Source organism: Corvus moneduloides, chromosome 5, assembly GCF_009650955.1.
Source record: "Corvus moneduloides isolate bCorMon1 chromosome 5, bCorMon1.pri, whole genome shotgun sequence".
Lineage (NCBI taxonomy): Eukaryota > Metazoa > Chordata > Aves > Passeriformes > Corvidae > Corvus > Corvus moneduloides.
The window spans coordinates 29626812-29650049 of record NC_045480.1 but is presented as its reverse complement, the minus strand read 5'-3'; the positions used below and the strand labels follow the sequence as shown (position 1 = coordinate 29650049).

General features: G+C 33.7%; 1 protein-coding gene across 2 annotated transcripts in view; it reads right to left on the bottom strand.

The window, feature by feature from the left end:
* Window positions 1-23238, bottom strand: part of TUSC3 (tumor suppressor candidate 3) — a 113695-nt gene that overhangs the window by 44218 nt on the left and 46239 nt on the right. For both annotated transcript variants that reach the window (XM_032109636.1, XM_032109637.1), the window contains exons 3-6: window positions 22672-22789; window positions 20194-20334; window positions 19500-19640; window positions 11605-11694 (exon numbers count right to left, since the gene is read on the bottom strand). In XM_032109636.1, coding sequence (XP_031965527.1) covers window positions 11605-11694; window positions 19500-19640; window positions 20194-20334; window positions 22672-22789 — 490 coding nt within the window. The remainder of the gene's footprint in view (window positions 1-11604; window positions 11695-19499; window positions 19641-20193; window positions 20335-22671; window positions 22790-23238) is intronic.

Below are 23238 nucleotides of genomic sequence, written 5' to 3'. Positions count from 1 at the left end.
TTCTTAAGTTATCTTGAATCTATATCCCACACATCTTAAAAATAAATAAGCAAATAAATAAATTATTGACCTTTCAGAGAAGGATTCCAGAACTAACTGATGAATAATCCCGTATGGAATATAATGAACTACCAGAGCTCAGAAAGAACCGAAAAAGAATAACTAGCAAATACATTTTCCTCTTAAAAGGTCAAGAACCTTAGGGACAAAATGAAAGTTGCCAGGAGGCAAACTGAGGTAGCCCCATAAATGAAACGCAAACAGGTAGCTCACATTTCAGTTGTTAAAGCAGATAAAAATGAAAAAGGTTAATATTCAGTAAATAGTGGTAATAGTCCAGTTTCGTAATTCTGTGAATGTTTATGACAAATAAAAGGGATACAAGTGTCCACAGCTGACAGAATGCATCTATACCACATAAAAAATTGCATGAAAACTCAAAAAGCAGAATTCCAAAACTAGTACATGAGTCTTAAAGCACAATAACAATTTTATGTATCAATTTGAGACAAATATAACTGTCCACGTTAGTGTAAATCTACAGAAGAGCATACACAGAAACCAAACACACCCTGGAAAGAAGGAAGTAGAATTTCAGTAACATGAAATGTTTCTGAATAAATTTTGAAATAAAGAAAAACATAAAAAGGAACATGAAAAATGAGATGAAATACAGCACACTTGATCCTAAGAGATAGGTTCCAGATCCATTAGAAATAATCTCTTTCTTAAAGTAATTAATGGTCCTGACAAAAAAAGGTGCTACTATTTATCTGGACTTTGGCATTTCATTCAGTTATATTTAAAGGTGGGAAAAAATGGGATTGGAACAAACTCTACAAGCAGTTTGAATAACTGGCTCAACAGGAGACAGGCTGTTTAAAAATACATAAAGGAAGTCTATATCTTGGGACTAATTTATGAAATTTAAAGTTGATGACTTGGGTGCAAAATTAGTACTAATGAATTCAGCTGAGGCCAAAAAGGAACTGAGATAAAAACGACCACTACTTTACACAGGAAGAACTGAAAGTCATATGTGTCAAAAGTCAGAATGATTTTCACAAATTATGTTCTCATTGTATGAAAAGAACTCAGACAGGAAAAAAGTATCCATTATGAAAGTATGGGCCGAATATGATTTACCATGATCAAATAAGTCAAAATCAAGGTACAAAGTGTTGCATGCATGATCCACCCAATAATTAAAAACTTAATTTGAATACAAAAAGTGGTACAACAGCACTGCCAAACGAGTCTGGGAGCAAAACCTTAAGTCAAATACTTGGATAAGATATATTTGCCCATGACTGGACAATGCATAAGGGCCCTCCTGCTACTGCATACTCATGCACAATTAATTAGGCATTAAAGGTATATTCAAGATCACAGCTATATAATATGGTGTAGATGACTGAATGAAAAAAAAAATGGCAAAAGAGAAGGAAAACAAACTAATATTATGCATATGGACTGAATTTGTTAGCTTGGTATTCATGTTAATAACCCAACTGAACAGACGCTTATTAAATAAATCAAGAGACGTGTACTTGTCACCTATACCAATAAAATCCAGGATTCTGCTGGAAGTTATTTCTGCTTTTTGGTTTTTGTTGTTTTTTTTCCCCAGTTATCCTTTTCTTTTTCAAACTGCTGTTCTGTATTTACTATTTCAGCTTCACTGTCTATTTTCAGGATGCGTTTTGCCCTGTGTTATATACACTGTCTTTTTTGGAAGACAGCATATTCAGAACATAGATGTTCAATTTATACAGAAAATAATCCTCTGAGTAAGAGTGGTTTGAATGTGTCTTTAACCTGCTCCTCCTAAAATTTTTTTCTCTGCTTTAAAGAAACTTGTTGGCGGGATTTCAATTGTTTGTTCTTCACTAAATGAAGCTTTCCAATGTTTTAGCAGAGTTAGGAAATTTTCAAATTAAACAAACAGGAAAAGAAGCAAGAAAAAATACAAATTAAAGTCTTTGTACTGTTTTTATTTTTGCAGTTACTCAAGTCTTGCAAAATATTTGTAGACCTGAATTTGATCTAGTGGGTTTTAAAGGACAGGAACAAGACAGTAGAACACAGGTCTATGTGACCAATACATGAAGCGGCACATACGTTCACATCACAGACTTGTGGATCTGTGTTTTCCAGAGCTAATTAGTGATAACGTGAGTGAATAATTACTGGGATTTTAAATGACTAATGGCATAATTTTAATTCAATTTTGATCTTAAATCAATTCTAAAAATCTATTATTAAATTGTGCAGCTGATCCAATGCTTGCATTATCTCCATTTACTGTAGCACGCTTCTAGCTAAATGCACATCCAGTTCTTTACAGGGCCATGCGAAACAGCTATAGGTATTACTATGTTGTACTGCTTTTAACAGCAGCAGGGAAATTACATTCCAAATAAGCCACTTCCCCCCCCTCCTTTTGGTAATTTCCTCATTTCCAGCATTAAGAATATCTTAAATGACAGTACTGGACAAGAGCAGATAGTATTTATTAAGCCATTATACCACTGATTTAAGTGTTCTCTGTCTACAAACAAATAAAACATCAATAATAGAACTACTCTTAAAGTTGTTTTTTTCAATGACTCTAGTATTTAGCCACACAGAAAATTGTGGAAAAATTCCTACTTTTATATATCTAACAGGGCTTACTCTGGTTAATATGAACTATGGAATACATTTTTTTTCTTTGAAATGTTTTTTAGAACACTGACTATAAAAAAAAAAATCATAAATTCTTCTTTCATTCCATTGACCCATATTAGAAGAGTGAGAAACTGGTAAATGCAGACAGCTTCCTTCTTTTAAATGGTAGTGCTATTTTTATTTCATCTAGAGCATTTTGCTATGCTAAGTGGCCCCAAAGATTATTTCATGCTTTTGTTTACTGCTCAAAAGCTAGGCTTGCAGACTGTCAGTAAAGAACTCTTTTTAATTTGCACTCTACCTGAAGTTAAAGTGCCACAACCTTTAATAGCTTTGGTTTAAATATTAATGATAGACTTTTATGGGGAACAGTGAAAAACGCCTCCTTTTTCAGTACAAACACATACAGAAGAACTACAGTCTATTTCAAATAAATATGAAAGTTTGATTCTGTGATTACTGAATACCAGGAGTAGGTGATGCACATAAAATCTGCTCCTCAATACACTTATGTGCATAATATTAGCTTGACACAAGATGCCTTTAAAACCTCTAAAGAGCAGATCAATCACAGCTATGTTATGCATGAGCAAACTCTCCTAAGACGGGCTATAATTTTGCAATGGCTTTTTAAGTGACAGACAGAAGTATGTGTGTCTAAAGGCTACTGTGAAACAAAAATAATTCCTTGTTCTAAAGCTTGTGTAAAGCCTACTCCTTTTGTGAACTTGCTTCTCAACAATGTGTACATAAAAAAAGTTTGAATGCTGACCAGAAAACAGGGTAGAAGTTGAATTATGTCCTCTTCATACTCCAAGAATAAGGACAAACCAGTCTGAAAACAATAATTGCCTTACAAACATTTTTGGTGACTTTTTGGAGAAACACTGCTTGCCACTTACATAGCATAACCATTAACTTAACAATGTCTGCTTCTAAATATAAGTATTTATAATGTAACAGCCATGTAAGCTATTCTTGAGCAAGATCTAATTTGAACTAATATAAATCAAATTTCTCACCCAATAGTTTAGAACAGAATCCCAATGGTGTGGATTGCACTTGTCCTTTGGACATAACAGATGAGCAGAAAGCTTTAATAGTACTAACACATGTTGTATGGCATTTCTGATAACACAAATTTTTTAGAATCTGCAAAATAGCTTTAGATTTCCAGGATATTTTACAATGACTATTCAGAAGATGAAAGTATATATATACACACATTCAAATTCTTTTATAATTACAATCATTACAATAAACAGAAGCACAACACCAACCACTGAACATTAGATAAAGAAAGTATTATTCTGAAAAATGCAAAACAGGAAAGGAGGTCCTTAATTTATTGAAAGATTCTCACTGTCTGTTCTAAAGCTAGAAAAATTTTTATTTCTGCTATTGAAGCATTATTGTGCCAAAAGAACAATGAATGCACACATGTTCCTCTTTCAAGCTGATTTTCATGGTTGCTTTGAATAGCTCTAGTGTTATAAAAGTCACAAACAATACCAACCCCTCCTCTGCTCCAATCTAACCAACCAACTACAAAAACAATTGAACCAGTCAACTCTTGCCTTTACCAGAGCACCTACTTTCACATTCTGTTCATATGTATAACCTTGCCAAGTACCAGCTTAATCTATTTTAATTTTAGTATAGGAACAGGTTTTGTCTATCTGAGCACACCAGCTGAAGTCAAAACTGATTCCTTAGCCACCACGTTTCAGACTCTGTTTAATCTTAATGCAATTTTGCTGCTAGGCAGTGGGGGAAAAAAAGAGAAACTACCAAGAACAGGACTCTTTTAAGTCTCAAACTGAATAGAACAAATAGGACTAGTTGCAGCATCATTAATCTTGAGAATATTTATAATGCTTAAAAAAATATGTTAGGAAAATAATGAAAGGTATGTGTGTTTATCCCTGACTACAACATATATCTTCAAGATTTGTGTGGCAACATCTATAAATAAAACAATTTTGAAAGTCTTACGAATTATTCAAAGAACAGAAAACCAAACAACACATAAACTGCCACTTAACATCCAGGAACACAGAAATATTTGATATCTAATAGGTGAGGTATATAGTATCACCCTACTTGCCTTTGAAGGCTCAGAAGAACAGACTGCAGGTACCATCAAACCTTTTAGTTTACCTTTTAATTTAGTCCTTATGTCTTCTTCTACTGAATCTTCCTTCAGAACAGTCAGTTAACATGAAAGGTTAGCCAAAGAAAGGAATTAATGCTGGCACCAGAGCTAGACAAAAAAAAAATGTCAGAATAATTTTTGTTTCCATGAAAACATACAAAAAGCATTTTATATTTAATAAATTATCAAGTAGCAAATAATTACTGCCTTGTAGAAAAAAAAAAAACAAAGACAAAAACCCAACCAGAAGTTCCTTATGTTCAATAAAAAAAAAACCACCATAAAAAATGAGTAATGACAATAAAAAGGTATCTTTCTGAACCAGAGATTACAGATGAATTAGTCCATGAAGGACTATCTGAAGTATGCTGCTTCATTTACATTAACACACTCAAATGCATGTTCCTTCTTTTGACAGTTCACAGGCATAAGAAGTTAACCTGCTACACTGAAATGACAGCATCAGAGCTCACTAGCAAAACTATAAGGAAAGGCAAGAGCTCACCAACATAAAACCACACCAGCTCTAGAAGACTCTGCAGGACAGAAAATATTTTGAGACTTTCCTAGTAGTTCACAAGACAATTCCCAACCGCTGAAACTTTACTTCAGGAAAAGGAACATCTGCACCCTTGTACTACAGACTATGTTTCCACAGGGAATAGGTAAGATTCACAAAATAATCCATCCAAAATAGTCAAAGATGTTGTTGCACAATATGGAACACATGGTCCTTTCCTCTCCTCTGCCTTCCCCAGTCTGAAAGTTGTAGGATTTTAGAAAAAACCAATTGTTTAATAGTTACAAGAAGAACATCTGCATGGCTCTACTGAAAGAGCAGAATCTATACAGAGAAAAATCTCTGAACGCTCCATGTGTACTATTTTCTTGTTGTCAGTGTGGATTTTGAAGTGATATCATAGTGTCACTTAAGCAAAAGTGTGCTGTCAGAAGCTCTGAAAAGCTGTACCTCTGGTCTAAGTCCAAATTTTATTCAAGTCAATGTTAAATTCTAATTAAGAACTCAGCTAAATCAGCTTTACTGAAGAGAAGGATAAAATTTACCTTGACTGCTCCTGAGGGAAATTAAAAGCAAAAGATAAAAATAAATTAAAAGGTAAAATTAAAAGAATTCAGTGGGTGGTCAAACACTGGAACAGGTTAGAAAATCTCTAACCATGGAGACATTCAAAATTCTTTTAGACAAAGCCCTGAGCAACCTGACCACCTTTGAGCAAGCAGCTGGACTAGACAATTTTCAAACTTACCTTCCAGTCAAAATTATTTTAATAGATAAGGCCCCTACCATATACATCTCCACAACCAGTAAAGTCCAAGAAGACAGAAAAAATTAAATTCCTGCCTGGCATTTAAGCTGGCTTTATGAAACTGGCTCTTGCTCTATTAGTAACAGAAGAACATGAACCAGTTTTTCCCATGTGTCATTCCGGTTTTCTGCCTTAAAGTATATTTTACTGTACTGCATTATCATTCTGTCTTCAGATACCTCAAGAATTCATGTATTTGAGGCCTCCCTGACTTCTGAAAAAAGAGCTGTTCTGCAGAAAACAGTTCTTCCAAATGAAAGTAAATGGCTTCTAGGAGCCCATTTACACTTAGCAAAAGGAAGACAAGGAGTGGGGGACAAGGGGTGTTTATCAGTTGGAAGTGGTATCAATTAAAATTGGATTTCTGTTATGACAAGAAGCAATTAAAATCTGACAGCCTCTTTAATTTTTATTTTATTGAATTTTATAATGATAAACTACTTGCTGCATGACTACTTGTCTGAAATCTGGTTTTACTTCCTGAGAATATGTTCCATCCTTACTCAGACAAAATAACAGCATTGGCAATGGAATGGTACCACGCGAACGTCTACAGCATGCGTGCGTCCAGAATTGACCATTTAAGAACACAGAGGTTCTGATTCCTTCATCTCAGCAATCCTTCTGTCCTGACCATCTTCTAACCTCTTCTTCCCACAATAAAAAAAGAGTACCAAATATTGTGCAAGGTTTCCGTTTTCTAATATCAAGTTAGGAACACAGATTACAAAGAATGCCAGACTCAATCACCCTTGCAATCTCAAAAATTAGCACAGATGGCTTACACAGACTAATAATTTTCCCAACGGTAGTTTAGATATGATGTCCAGTTGTTAATGTGCTGATCTGTTAACAGAATTAAGATTGTTTTATACTAGTTCTACACCTTACACTGCCAATCAACAGCTTTTTTGACTAAATCATGACAGAAATGTAATTTAAAGGTTTGAGAAACCCTTTACCACTTGTAGTTGCACTTGTAGTTTCTGAATAGACTCACAGCTTTGATAACCACAGGAAAGCTATTTCATTAAAAATACTCGTAAGTAATGCACTACTCATTTCTATCCAGCATGACATTAAAAATAATTGGCTATTACAGTAAAATATTAAGATGTATTTTCAACAGTACTATGGCTGTGATTAGTGGCAACAGATGCAGTAAAATATTACTGTGGTAAAAGGCCAATCTGGATACCTTATGTTAGTTACTGATAACAACCTGTATGAATTTTTTATCCAACTGCAAGACTAACATAATAATATATCACACAGTAAAGTGACTTTTGTATGTATTGAAACTGGTACCATCAGTATGGCTACTTTTAGAAAAGTCATGCATTACAAAGACAATCTTGACAAACTATACTTCAACCATGCTTCCAGATACACAGAAGGCTAAAGGACAATGAATTTACTGTGACTTACTGAGCTTGAAAGGGTGAGTTGTTCTTTAAAACTGTTTCAAGAAACAATTCCATGTATTTTAATTAGATTCATATCAGAAACCACAGAAGAATTAACCTTGGTAAGTGACATTTTATCCTGCTTAGCAGTAGAGGACCAGCACAAATTAAGAATCTCAGGATTCTTAGCATAAATTTTTCAGAGTACCTTTATTTTGCATTGACAAATGAAAAAATGATACCAGCAGTCAAATATAGCTTTCATTTAGCTTCATAAACATACAGATTACTACATAGCTGTATCACCAAGAAAAGTGAGTAACAATCAGTGGTTATAAAACTACGAAAGGTAAGTAGGGGAAAAAACCAGGATGAATAAACTCTAAAGTTGAACAAATATTTGTATTTAATATGATATTACAATGTGTTCTATCTAAAAGATCTGTTAAAATACAAATTGCTTCCTAAGGACATAACTTGTGTTATACTTTAGGAATTTTAACAACCCTTTAAATATAAGACAATAAAAAAATCCAGTTAATATAGTGGTAAATAATACCATTGTCCATTTCACAAAGCATCAACTTATGCAGGAAAACCATCTAATATCTGGTAATAAAATACCGTATCTTCCTCTTCACACAAAAACTTTTCCAACTTCTAATACTTTTTTTCAAGAGGAGGAAAGAAAATTATGAGCTTTGGAAACCATGTTAATTCGGCATTTTAGATCAAGCTTGTCCTTTTCCTTGTTCTCATTTACAGCAAACTTCCAACAATTGTATAGTTGCAATCTTAAATATATTGTACAATAAAAATTCTAGAATTTCTATGCAAAATAATAAAAAAGGCAGCTAACTCATAGACAGATATACATAAATGCTCTCTTAGCCATTGCTGCTTTTTGTTTAAAAGCTGATGAAAATCTAGTCAGAATTCTTTGCTATTAGGTCAGTTAAACAGCAGCAGAACCACCTCTACAAGAAGCTCAAACCCATGTAATTGCTTTCTCCAGTTCTACTTCTCTCACCACCAGCTCTATACAGATCAAGCTCTGAGTAAAAATCAGAACTCTCACAAGACTTTCTACACAGACACCAATAGGATGTTTAATTGCCACCTCAGTCCCAGTAAACCAGGCACAGATTTTAGTGTAACAGGTCAGTAAGGGCCCAATCCTAACAAAATTATTTGGCAAAAGATGGAGACCTCCGGAAATAAAACAGAAATAAAGTACGTGTCAAGATGGAAGACTAGCACCAGTTTCATAAACCTAAACCAGAACTGAAATAGCAAACAATGTTACTGTGGGATTCAGCTTTCTACAAGGTCTTTGAGCCTGGAAGAGCTTTCTGATGCTCTTCCATGCGGACGCAAAACCTGAAATCAGTTGATAGCAGTAGGGAATAAAGGAACTAACTGCAAGAACCACAGTAAGAGGGAACACCAGCTTTATAGAACAGACCACACAGAAATATAAAAATATGGTTTAGAAGTTTCATAGAGTACCATTATGCAGTTAAAGTAGCTTAGGTAATCGTAAACACAATGCAAAAGCCAAAAGTTTTAAGAACTGGTGATGCTACTTGAACAAGATACTGGCAAGAGTAAGTAGTGCTGTCTAAGCAAAGGAAACAGATGTCTTTTGGTCTTTTGAAAAACCTCAGGAATTTAAGAACAAATTAAGTGTCATCTAAAATGACTGCAAAACAAAGCATACAATAGGAGGTATTTGAGGCAAAGAATAGTTTATGAATACAGAGTAATCTCACTTTCAAAGTCTGGTGGCATATCAGACTAGTATAGAACTGAACCACTAACTTCTATGAAATAAGAAAAACTAAGAATCTATAATTTTGAACTTAATAATAAAACTATTAAGCGTGGTGGGCTATTCTATGCCTCCTTTTAAAACCAGAAATTTCCGTGGTAAGACTGTCAACAAAGTTTCAGAGTATCACATGCAAGTAATCCTTGTAAAAAATTAGCATTCAGGTTTGGAATTGTTACTAAATGCTAGACATTGGAAAGAAAGTGATGAGTTAAATTTTATTCAGATGTAAAGACAGGAATTGCTGACAATTCACAAAGTGTTACAGTGAATTATCATGGTTGAATAAATCTCACAGAAGGTTAGATAAGCACATTTACTGCTTCAAATTCACAGAAACACATATAAGTGTTAGAAAAATGAAACAGGAAAATTTTCAAGTGTTATTTGAAGACAAAAATCCTAAACCACAGTGTAAAATAGGTAAAGATCTATAGCATACTTATTAAGCTTCTAACACTTCTAAAGTTAGAGCTTTAAATTACAACTATAGTGGTCAGTGATAGCTTAATTAAAGCAGGATCTTGGTAATCCTGCATTTATTCTTCTTTTAATGCATAGAATCTAACTGGTTTTACTTACTGTCACAGACAAAGCTCCTAAGAGGTCAGAGTACTGACACATATGATCAAGGAGAGACAGCTGAATTAGAGGCACAAATAACTTACCTGAAGTCATATAATGCATCAAAGCCAAAAAGAATGTATGTCGACCAATACAATAGACTAGTACCTAGAATTTAAAACTATCTTTACCATTATTTCCATTACTTAGCTGTGTGTGCTAACATTCCCAAAGTAGTAGCGCTTCAGACACACAGGATATGAGTTCACACTTTGAAAACACAGACAAGCCAGCACAAATTCAAGAATATTTCAAAATTATTAAATGTAGGGTATACTTCCAAAACAGGTTTAAGACAGGCAATGTGTATAAAATTGGATAAGGTAAAAACTAATTTGTCACAAACAGTGCTTTTCCTATGCAATATTTCTTCTTTCTGTCACTCCATAGAAAAGTGTAATAAATTTAATGCTGCAAGGCGGAAATGAAAAATTCCAAATTTTCATAAACAGTGTTTTATCGAGATTATTTATTGTATCATTAATTCTGTTTCTGAATAACAAAGTTCACAGATGAAATCCTGTCATATTATGACATCAATATTCTGCTTCATTCCTGATAAAACACAGATCAGTAATCGAATTCGAACCATAATTTTTTGCTACTCCAATTAAGATATGAGAGAAAGAGAGCTTAAAACAAGTCTTTCTTTAAGACATAAGACAGTTTCCTATAACTAGTGATGGCCAAAGCTGAAAATAGCTCAATGGGCCATGAGTCATAAAAAAAAAAAAAGCTTCCTGATCACTACGTGCACTGCAAGTTTTTAGATTCCATCTCAAGAAATTGCTTTAAAAGTGGTAAATAACAAGGAGTGGTTGGAACTAGTCAAGGTCATTTTTACTTTCCTAGTAGGCAAAAAGAGTTTATTCTTCTGAGATCTGATGAACATTTGCTGATTTGTGAGCAGGAAGAAGCAAATAAGGTAATCCTTTAAAGGCAGCAGTAGCAGGATATAAATGTAGTTTTGGCAAGAGTCAATGGTAACTACTTAGTAAAGCTGATAAATAGTTTAAATTGAAGGAGCACAGAGATACAGGAAAAAGCATTTGTAGTGGAAGATTTACAGACATGATGGAAAATCGTACAAAACACATGAAAGTACTTGGCATCTTGGCATCTCCTTTTCTAACTAAAATGATTGGGAGAGGAAGGTAAGAGGTTACAAACTGCAAAGGCTTGTGTGAAAAATGGTTTGTGCAGCCTAAAAGAAGGAAGCAAAACAAATTTGTTTTTCACTGTGGGAGGAAACACATCCCTACTAAAAGAAACAATATCTACATTTATCTTTGGGCAGTGGGTACTGTGGGGTATGGAACACTTCCTAACAAATTCACTACAGCTAGGAACCTCATAGAGAGAAGTTTGAACAACACAACTGTCCATTTCAATGCTCAAATCAGAGATGGTGGCACCTTCTAAAGATCTGAAATTCCCAAACAGACTCTGCTTGCAACTAGATTTAAGACTCTGACAGACTGTCTTACTGACCTATGGAACTGCAATTATTTGCAGTGGGTAGGCTCACTGTAGCAAGTGACTGTCTACACATCGTTTCTCCTCAAAATAAAATTAAAATAATTAACTCACCACTTGTCCATTCTGAGGATTTTTATGTGCATACGGTGGTCCACGGATGTGATTCCACATCTGACCAGATGTCATAGCAAATACAACACACTAGAAAAAATAGAAAAACAATATATTCGCTAATTTACTGTGAGGGACTGAACAGAAAACCATTTTGATGGTTATTCTTGCTTTAGATATATAATTTTTTTCACTAAACAGACACAGTATCTACGCCTATTTGAATTTTAGGATAGTATCTTCAGATGCATTGCTTTCATAAAATTCTTAATTACTTCTGCCATTCTGAAAATGAGTCAGCTCAAGACAGATTTTCCAAATCTCACTTGAAATAATCCTAAATTTATGCACCACATTTATATATCTACATGACAACAGGCACTTGCAGCAGTAGAAGGCATTCATTGCAAATGCTCTGGAAACGAGTATTCAAGATTTATACAACCTTCCACAAAAATATTTCTGCCTCTAAATCCTATATATTTATCTTACCTTTTTGCTTTCAGGTGTCTGAAATTATATATAAAGTAATAGAAAAAAACCCAGTTATTAAAGAAAAATCTGTCCTATTTTATGAAATTCTCATCCTATATGACTGTGATTCATTTTAGCTATGACAAATAGCAATGGTTGAATTGTTGAAAAAGTTGGAAATTCCCTACAGAAAAAGCGTGAAGTTAGGTTAGGGATGCATGACAACTGTAAAAACAGACCTTAATTATTGTAGAAGATCATACGGTAGAGAATACATGACAAACACCAGTCATACCAGGACTCATTAAGACTATTTTAAAGAGGAAAATGTAGTATCTTTTGATTACCAAGTGAGAGAAATAGGAAACCTGTATCATCTAAATATGTCTTCTGTTTTATCTACAGATAATCCTTACAAAAACTACAATTTAAGTACAATTACATACATGCTCATTTTTACTGTACATCAATATTCCCAATAGCATAGTAAAGCCATACAGGCATAGGCAGATGGATCATGAATGTAAAAATTCATACCACAGAGACTGACTAAACCAGGGTTTACTAAAACCCTTTGGAGCATTTTCTTTAAAGAATGTTTAGTAACATGTTTGTGAAGTAAATATAAACTAGTGTAGATGTGTATCCCTGTAAATGCAGCATTGCCACCTCTAGAAATACGAACATATTTTGCAAGGACTTACAACTGAATCTTGTCAAGCTTTATTAAAACCTGTCTTGGCTTTCCTGGTTTTGGGTTTTGTTTTCACTTGGGGTTTGGGTGGGTTTTTTGTTTGGTTGGGTTTTTTTGTTGTTGTTGTTTAGTAGTCGTTGAGGGGGTTTTACTTATTTAGCTGAAACAGCAATTTTTCCAAAGACCAGGTGACTATATCTAGTTTACATTATATTTGCTTATCTTTGCATGGCATATTATTTTTTTTCCCCCTATTCTGTTTAGGATGAAATAGATATAACCAACATATTGATATAGTACAGTCGTGAGATGACAGCAGAGACAACCAAAGTGTAAACATAGGCTGCAATGTATCAGTATGGAATGACAAGAAAGGATGCACAGGATTACACTGGAGATCCCAAGCCTATCAATATTACAATAATGAATAAAGAAACACACACATGGGAGCTTGCTGAAAACAGAAGTACATGCAGAACAATTTAATTGTGGTGATGTTATTGAGACTTCTCTTGCAGAGAAGAGAAAAGAAAAGAAATTTTGTAAGAAAAGATACCTTTTCATACATGGTTTAATTGTAACTCTTTCTTGTAGTTTTAGTATTTTAATTACACTAAAACCAGGTTCTTAGTTTTAATATAAAATGTGTTTCATTTTGCTTTTAACAGGATTTGGAATGTAACAGCATAATAATTAATATGGCAGATGAAGACACACAGTGATTGCTAGCAAATGAATTGTGTTTTAATTAATGATGTGCAACAAAATGAAGAGTATACAGTGACATTACTGGGAAAAGAATAACATAGTTATTTCTATACCTTGCAGATTGTTTTAGCAGAGAAATTTTTACTGCACTTTTGGTGATGAATCACATAATAGATAGCTTATGTGAAAGCACAAAAGTGTAGAAAATTGAAAATATGGGTAACAAAAGTAAGGTGCAGGATATTTAGAAAGGCAAAAAATTACCTGAGAAGTAAAACATTGAAAGATAACAGATGCATAGAGTACACAAACTGCGCCTCTCTGAAAGTGTGTTTTCTATGAGAAGCAATTTTTCTCATTTTTAAATTACTGTTTGTAATGTATATTCCCTAGGGCCAAACTGCTTCCATACTGAAAGATCAAAAAGGCTATACTCCATTTTATATATAGTCATATATTTTATAAAGGATAAATCTCCCAAATTACAGAAGATCTTTAATGCTTGCTTTAAATACCACACTGTGAGACAGTATAATATCTAACAAAAAAATATCTAGAAGATACAATTGTGGGGAGAAGGAAATGTCATGTATAAACATAACTGAAAAGCATGGACTCAACAATATGGTTATTTAACCTGGAGGCATCTTTCATAGTCTTTCAGTTCAGACTGTTAATGACCAAAAAAACTAATTTGGTCTACCACACACTGGATCTGCCATGATTTCCTTCCATCATGTTCCTTTCTGGTGTTTTTCAAAATTACTTTTTCAGCAGCCAAAACACATTTTCCAGCTTCTCCCTTGTACTCTTACAATCTTCACCTATTCTAAGTATCCTAAGAACAGAACATTTTCATCATATTCCTCAAGCAAGAATTTAATATGCTACAGATAGTGCTTGACATTCGAACTTATTTTGCTGTGCCTATATTCTCCAATTACAATCACCTGTGTGAAAAAACAACCATTGGAAAATACAGCCTTCTACTGTTTGTAAAATACACACCATTATTTGTAGAACAGATGCATGCTTTTATAATTCATCACACTGATACACAATGCTTACCATTCCATAAGGCAAAGCTTCCATAGGATCCCATGCTTTGGGATCCAAAGGTGTCCAACACACAGAGTTCACTAACCATTACTGTGAGTTGATTTTTCCCAGTTAGGAACTTTGCCAAGTTAATTCCTACAAATAATCAATTTGTTAATGAGTTTGTATTAACTCTCATATGCAGAGAAATGGCCCCTTTCTGTAGTTTTCTTGGATCTTGCCAAAGTTCAAAGGATGAAAACTGCAGTAAAGGAGAAGGTTCAAGCTGAGGCACTTATCTCTGAGCACAATGCCATTTTTCCATAGTAGAGTCTGTATTTCAACAGTTCTACAGAGAGGAATACTACAGAAACACCTTTCATCCATCTGCTCCTTTCTTTCTCCTTGTCAAACTCCAAGAACAGCACTAACTGCTGCATGCCACCTGATTTATCAACAGAGTTCAGGGTTTTTTTCAGGGATTAAGCTATTTTAAGAGCTTCCAGATTTAGGTAGCTCATTCTGCAGCTAAATGATAAAAGCAAGCTGATTATTTGGCTCTGTAGCCAAATACTGGTGTACTGGCTGGTGTAGCATAGAGACGAAATGAACAATGATTTGCTACAACATAGTATGGTTCCAAAACCAAATGCCCACAAGATTTTTTCAGTGGCAATTAAGTCCACCCCTATTACCAGTCCTAGGAAAATACACTCTATGTGTAGATGGATCTGCTGCAGGACCTTGTTAACAAATTACAAGTGATGCTTTCTTGATGGCTTCCATCCTTCATTTCACTAAGGGGAAGACTGCTTTAAGCTCATCTGTGGTGCATCTGTGTGCAAATCACAAGGTTCCTAAGAACAGATGTAAGATAACTGAAATGCTAGCAAGACACAATTAACAGAATTTCTCAACCGTTCTTGGTCTTGAAAACTTTGTCAAATTATTTATTTGGGTTTAATACATCCCTTTCTCAAAGGCCTAAGTTTTGTTTAACACTGTCTGCTAGTTCATTAAACAAAATTGCCAGAGACTTAAAAAAGCCATTTGGAATGATTTTGAAGAAAAGCTTCCTATACAAAACCAATAATTAGGTTTCTTTGCAAGTTAGACCCAAGAACATGGAAAACACTTTGTAGTGTAAGAAAAAAAATGAAATTTTAGTTTAATTTATGACTATTGTTAAATTCAAGCATAGGTTCAATAAAAAGTGGACACATGACAGCTAGTTCTACACTTAATTTCTATATTGTTCTGTATATGTAAATTCTAACCATTTCAGAATTATTGTTTTAAAGAAATGTAATCCTTTCTTATCCAGTTTAGCCTTGCTTTTGTACTCAAGGAAGGTTCTCATGCTATGAGATCTGTACTCCATTTCTAAATCCGTCACTTATTAGACTCTCCAATAAGAGATATACAGTTAAAGGACAGAGTACAACACAGAAGCAAAGAGAATGTATTTCTGTATCTTTAAATGTGCATCTCTAAAACCTCTGCCTATAGGAAGAAAAGGAAATTAAAAATCAGAATTTATTGATGTTCTTTTGAGATGCCTACCTAGTCACACAGAGGAACCTGAGTTTTTCTATGTGTATCTTTGAAAAAAGCACATTAATTTTTTTATCCTCATTTCCAGAAAGGGCTGAAAAAGTCACTAGTAGGCATAATACTCTCCAAGCTCCTTTGGACCAATAACTGATGATGAATGTGTTATGTGGTGTAAATACTGGGGACTGTATCAATACAGCACACACTTCTCATACCCATTAACTGTTATGAGAACAGTAAACACAGGCTTTGTCTCCTCATTCAAGTGACCTGTCATATTTTGCCCAATAGAGTTAACTCCTAGGCAGCTGCCGTCTAATCTCAGCACAGATTTTGTCTTCCCTGATTCCACAGGTATGTAGGCAAATCTGAAATATACCCATAAAGTAAAACTGAAAATTACATGCAGAAAACAACAGTGGCAAAGAAAATGCTATCAAAAGACATTCTAGCCAACAGAACAGAAACTCTCAGCACACGTACTGTTGTCCAAAATGAAGCAATTCCTTATCTAAACTGTTAGAAGCTTGCTTAGTTTATACCATCTGACCTTTTCTTCTCTCTGCTTAAGAAATGAAAAGTCCTGAAGAGAGTCTGAATTGCTTCCTGTTATCAGCATAAAAGGACAGGACTCTGCAACTATCTAACGACTGAAGTCCTTCCTCATTTTTGTGTTGGCATGTCAGAGGGAAAAATATCCATAGATGAATAGCAGAATTTGAATTAAAGTCCAAGATAATCTAGGGGATAAATTTTGCATGTGATTTCAAAAGACATCTTTTGGGATATTATGTACTGTGACTCAGCCATCCTGGTTTGCCATTCTAAAAATCTTCTGGGTAATGTTGCAAGTGAAAATGCCTAAGGCATACAAGATATTACCAGAGCCTGCAGTGCTTCAATGAGGGGATGAAACCACAAATGTTGCTGTTGCGCAATCTAATGCTGAGGACAAAACCAATTCAATGGTCTTGTGTGAGCTGGCATTGGAATAAACATGTGACATGAAACCTGTGGTCTTGCTTCTGCAAGTCTATCAAAAGTATTAGATGAATCATTAAAAATTGCATTCCTAAATATTCTTCTAAAACACTACTGGAAATATTGTCTATGAGACAACATTTTTATATCAATGGAGTTATCAAATTAACATTTCTGGGATCCTCTGTTAAAACAGCACAGGCTCTTTATGCTGAGAATTTTCTTCTCATTTTTAGCAATAGGTCATTCAATCAGGCAGAGTGGCACCATCTGTTTTTCATTTAAATAAAAAGTATCCACTTTTTTTTTTTTAACATTTGGGAACATAAAAACTGTTCAAAGCAAACTGAGCAGCTCTAAAAAAAAAAGAAAAAGATAATGAGAGCTCTCTGTTTGCAACGACACAGTTTTCAGTCACTGAATCCTACAATCACTATGTAAAAGTTTCAGTTGAAATTAAAAGATGTTATTTTCAGTATGCTTAATGAATATTAGATACCTAGCATACACCATCTCCCAAAAAGCATTTAAACCCCAAACCTATGGCTTTTAGAAAAGTGCTTTTGTGCTTTCTCAGTTCTATAGCCTCTGAAAAAACAACTGCCAATAAGGAACAAAGTAATTGTCAATACTTCTGTTGAAAACATGGGCTTTCTGTAGTTTTTATACATCTTGCCAGACCTTCTCTGTTTAATATGGTCTTGAAAGTTCAAAAAGGAAAAAATACTCATGAAAAATATAATGATTTAGAATTAAATAGTTATTACTTATTTATACCCTTCATAAAAAGCATTTTCCTATGCATTACTTTCTCTCCTTAACTAGACACCAACCTACCAATTTTTCCTTTTAATGAGCTTTTCTCAAAAAAGAAGGTCTAAGTTTTACTGGTAGAAAAAAAGCACTATGTAAGAGAATCATAACTACACAATATTGAATAGAATGATTATAAGTGACTGTCCATTTTCTTCTATGAATCATAACAAATTCTGGTCATTAACTGAGGTCATCTGGATATCCAGATATAGGCTGCCAAAGGCCCACCAGCTCACAGTATCACAAAAAGAAGGTATCTTCTCATATTGTTCAATCAGAGCAGAATAGCAAACCAGTAATATGATATGGCTTTGAAAAGGAAAAACCAGTTTTAGTTCTAAGTCTAGCAGAACTAAAATACACAGAACAATAGAATAGCACAGGTTGAAAGAGATCTCAAAAGACCACCTGGTGCAATCTTTCTTGGGGAAGCGAGACTAGATGAGAAATAAAATGTGATCCTGATGTACAAAGAAAACTCACATTCCATCTACAATCCTAGCCATGTTCTTTCAAGAAAGGTTACATCATATTGATACAAGTTGAAAAAAAGCCTTTAAAATGATCAAGGCAATAAATAATTATTTAAATGGCAAGAGAATAAGAACTTTGTTTATATTGTAAAAAACACGTGGATTAATTTCTAAGTAGTTCTGTTCTCAATTAATATAACTACTAGTGCAGTAAAATATTGGCTAGGACTCAATAGTTACAGACACTATTCTAGTGTTGATAACCATATTTCTGATGCCATGTCCCTATGAAAATTAAGCCTTAGATGCTTCTCCTCAGAATTTTTTCTCTTCTGTCAGTCACAACGATGCCAGAGTAATGAGTGCTTGTTGATACACTATAACCAGCATCTACCATCCTTGAAGACTATCCCGTTTAAAACTGAGACAGCTAAGTTGCACATCCCACATTTTTCATCAGTCTACTCAGTTATTTGAAAACTACCATGTAAATAAACACACTGCAATTGACTATTAAGCAAATTAAAGCTTAATACATTATTTATGGTTTCGGGGATTTAGCTGACTAATATTTCAAACAGACTTGGCTAGACTTAGTCTTTCCTCAGAGCTAACACTAAGATCATCCTATTCTCATTTAGGTTAACAGTAGATTGTTAAGGTCAGTACTACTGAAACCAGTTTTGGAAAGAATTCCCCCTTTGCCTTTGTTTCTCAGATCTTTTATCATTGTCTTACAAACATATAAAGCCTTTGTTTTTTTCTCAACCTGTCATTACCCTAAAGTGATACAGTCTGACATCAATATCTACACTAAACCACCCAATCAACATTTTGGATTTTATCAAACGAGGGCAAGTTGAACCACAGCTGTAAAAATCAGTAACAATTATTGGAAAGATTTTCATATTAAAGCTCAAATAAAAAACTGCAGCTATCAGAGAATTTGCTAATTTTCAGTGAGTCACTCATCATAACTGATACTCACTGCTTATGAGAATTAGACCCAAAATCTGGATTATGCATCTTTTTCTGACAGTATCATCCTGAACAATTTACTAATGCAATGGTTTTTAATTTACTGTGCAAGTTTTGAAAACATATATGCTAAGATAAGAAATTAATAAAAAGCATATTAGTAAGGAAAATCTGCATACCAGAGCTGCCATGGCCCAACCAGTTTTGTTATAGATGAACTCTAGATTATTTCTTCGCAGATATAACAAGCCACCAACAAGAGATACCAGAAGAGCCAGTGCAATAGTACCAGAATAGTTAGGAGGCCTGAACACTCTAATCTGGAAGGAAAGATGCAAATGTAGATTTTAATAAATGCTTACATACAGATCATCTTCCATATAAACATAATGGAGCATAAACATCTTCCATATAAACATAATGGTTTCAGAGTCAGTCAGTTTCAGTCAGAAAAAATACTACTTTAATAGGCACATACTTTGAAAAACGTTCATTTTTAATTTTGAACTTTGCAACCTGAAACATTATTTCTGCAACAGATTTTCAGGTTGTGTCTGAATTAAAAGCAGCTACCTTTGGATCTAAGTGTTTTGTATCCAGTTTTGCAAAGCACATTTAATTTATTAACAACTATTTATTATTGCTTGTTTTTATCCAGAATAAGACTACATAAAATTTAACAAAGCGAGAATGGACTATAATCTGCAGATTGCAGAAGTTTTTACAAGTACCAAGAATGTTATTTTTTAATGTGTTGTAGAACCTTCACTTGACAAAAAAAAGTCATTTAGGAAAGATGGAATTTACCATCAGCCTGTCTCAAACCACAAAGATACATTTGCCATCAGCTTTTAAAACTATCGAAAGACTTACATGAACATCTGTTCTGTCAGCTATCCATTTAGCTAGCTGTTCAGCTGCAAATCCGATTCTCTGCAGGTCGAACGTGTCAGCTCTCTTGGGTTTACCTTTTGGAGGAAAATGCATGAAAGTCGGAGCAGAGTTCATATTCAGCTACAAAACCAGGAAAAACAGAGGGAAAAAATCAATAACTCTATTCTCAAAATACACCACCACAATACCATCAATAACACAAATCTAATTAGCATAAAAATATTACTTGCCTCCATACATTACATTTTTTAAAACATCCTCATATATAGTCCTCCAAAAAGAGTGCTCAAAATATTCCTTCCAGTAGATTCTTCAGGATGTTTAAGTATTCAGAGTGTTCCACCCACAAGCTTTTCTATATAAGGATATCTTATGCTTTAAAGTTCTCACACACTGCATGACCTTTCCTGTAACTGGTAAAACAGAGACCCTGCATCCAATCAACCTATTAAAGTATATTAGGTTATAATTCTAAGGGAGCAAAGTAGCTTGACATAGTTTGCACTGGCTACAGGAGACTAACCACTAGTGACTAGCCTTTTTTTGAATCTTTTTTATCTTTAGCTGGATAACTAGCTTAAAATACATAACTTGCCCTAGAAATTACTGTTAATTCATGTATTGATGTCACTGGAACTATTCACAGTATATAAAAAAATCCTCAAAAGTGACAAACAAATAGATCTATATATACATTGAAATTCTGACTTCGACTTTGCAATGTGGTATAGGAAAATTTAATTTCACTATATGAGATTCCTCCAAATTCAGGCCATCTCAGAAATTATGCAATAAAACACTTTAAAAAATGAAAATTAATGTAATACTTAAAGGTGATGCAGTATGGAGCTCTTTAAATAAAAAAGTAAGCTTGTTTGTTAAATTCCTTAAAAATGAATTTCATATAACATCAGCAAAACTTTATATTGAATTTATCAATAGAAATTACCAACTATTAAAATGTTTTCCATCTAAGCAAAAAAATAGCCCTCTTCTTTACTGAAATGATTTGGAAATAATTTTTTTTCCAAAAGAGGCTGACACATGTTGTGAAATAGTTAAATAAAATATTTTATAAGATACAGAAACATTTGGACATTGTATAGAGTTTGGAGAAAGCTGATCTGGAACGGTTTTATCATTTCTCCATAAACATGGCAAAAGCTGAAAAAATCAAAACCACTACTTTTGGGATAAGTGTACTTTTGGGGTGTTTTTGCTATGGCATCAGTATTACATGACTTTGCACACATAAATGTGAAGTCAGAATTGCATTTCCCTCAAATCCACCTTAAAACAATATAACTTATACTAAAACTAGTATAACTTATTCTTAACACTCTGTCTCTTCAAAAAACCTCTTACATGTTTATGCTTAATTTTGTCTAAAGGTAAACATGACTTTAAATGCATGCCATTTGAAATAAACTGAATTTTTGCCCCGTTACACAAGGAGTAAGTTGAACTGGACTCTTCTAATGTGTTGATTGGCTTAAGGCAAGATCAAACAAAATATTTTGGATTATTATAACTATGCAGGTTACAATAACACAAATTTTTATAAAGTCTTTAATTTTTATAGCAAAAAAATCTTTAATTTTTAAAGCAAAATCTTAAGTCACTAATAACCATTCTTTACACAATGCATTCTAGTATTTCAATTGGAAGTAAAAATATTTATTAAACACATTAATTTAACTTTTTAAAATAAGTATTTTAAAAATACATATTAATCTTTTCCCTTGAACATTTTAAGTCACACACTTCACCAAAAGGTATTTAAAATACGCAGATAACTTTAAAGTTTTTCACTTTTCTTAATCTGCATTTTTAGCTTCAATCAATGGATAAATATCAAAGATAAGCATGTCAGTATTTAGTATTCATTTTCAAGGGATGCCTTTTTCCTAGACTTCTCAATTTCAGAGGAGACCTTAAACTATTCTGCAAATTTCACTCTTCCTAGCCCATATATAAAATGCAAAACTGTCTCTTCTCTTTCCCCTGAAGAACTTTCAGACTAAATATTATTGAAGCTAAAGAATATTTATTGTATTACATAAAAGCAATTAAAAGGCTCTTTTACTAAAGAGCTTTTTTTCCTTAAAGAGAAAATAAAGGAAATCTTTAAATGAAAATGTTATTTACAATGTGTTTAATTCTAAAAAATGGCCTAAACAATTGCTGAGAAAAAAAGGCTGCATATACATATATAATGCAATCTATAAACAAACATTATAAACTACACTTGGAAAATACTGCAAGTGGTTACTAGTAGAGTTTGTCTTCACTGATGTCACAGAAACTGGTGTGGTTTTAACCAGGAGGAAATTGTATACAAAACAGAGGTACACAGAGGTACACACCTCCATACAGAAAATAATTTATCTTGTGTCATTTGAAAAACTGACATGCAGTTCTGAAAATTAACAATGCTTTACAGTATTCAACATTTACCTGCTGAAAAACATCTGCTCCTTCATCATAATCCACTATTGTGAAAAACAGTTTGTTTGAAAAAGCAGATGAATAGCGCCATGAATTAGCCAGCACTTGATATTCCTCATTAGCTTGCCTGTTAAGGAGAAGAAACAAATGTACATCCATATGCCATTCACTTGCAAAAATATTCTACAATCAGCTGCAATGGTTAGATAAATCGCATTTGCAGTACCATTCTCAACATCCATACTATCAATTTAAAAGTTTCATTTGCAACTTTTGTTTCTAACCTGTCATCTCCAAAAGTAGAAATGTGTAAAGTTAAACTATACAAGAGAAATCCCAAAATGATATTAAGAAAAAGTAATGTTTTCCATACTTAAAAGTCTCAATAAATGGGACTGGTCTTAGTGGCAAGTGTCAAATAAATCTGCTAACAGATCAATGCAAGGATATGTTTATGTGGCCCTTGAGTGTGCTATCAGGATATACTTGCTAGAAACAGCTACACATAAGGAATTCTGAAACCAGGGGACAAATAACACAGAACTGTGAAAGCAGTATGCTCCTAAAATAGCAGAG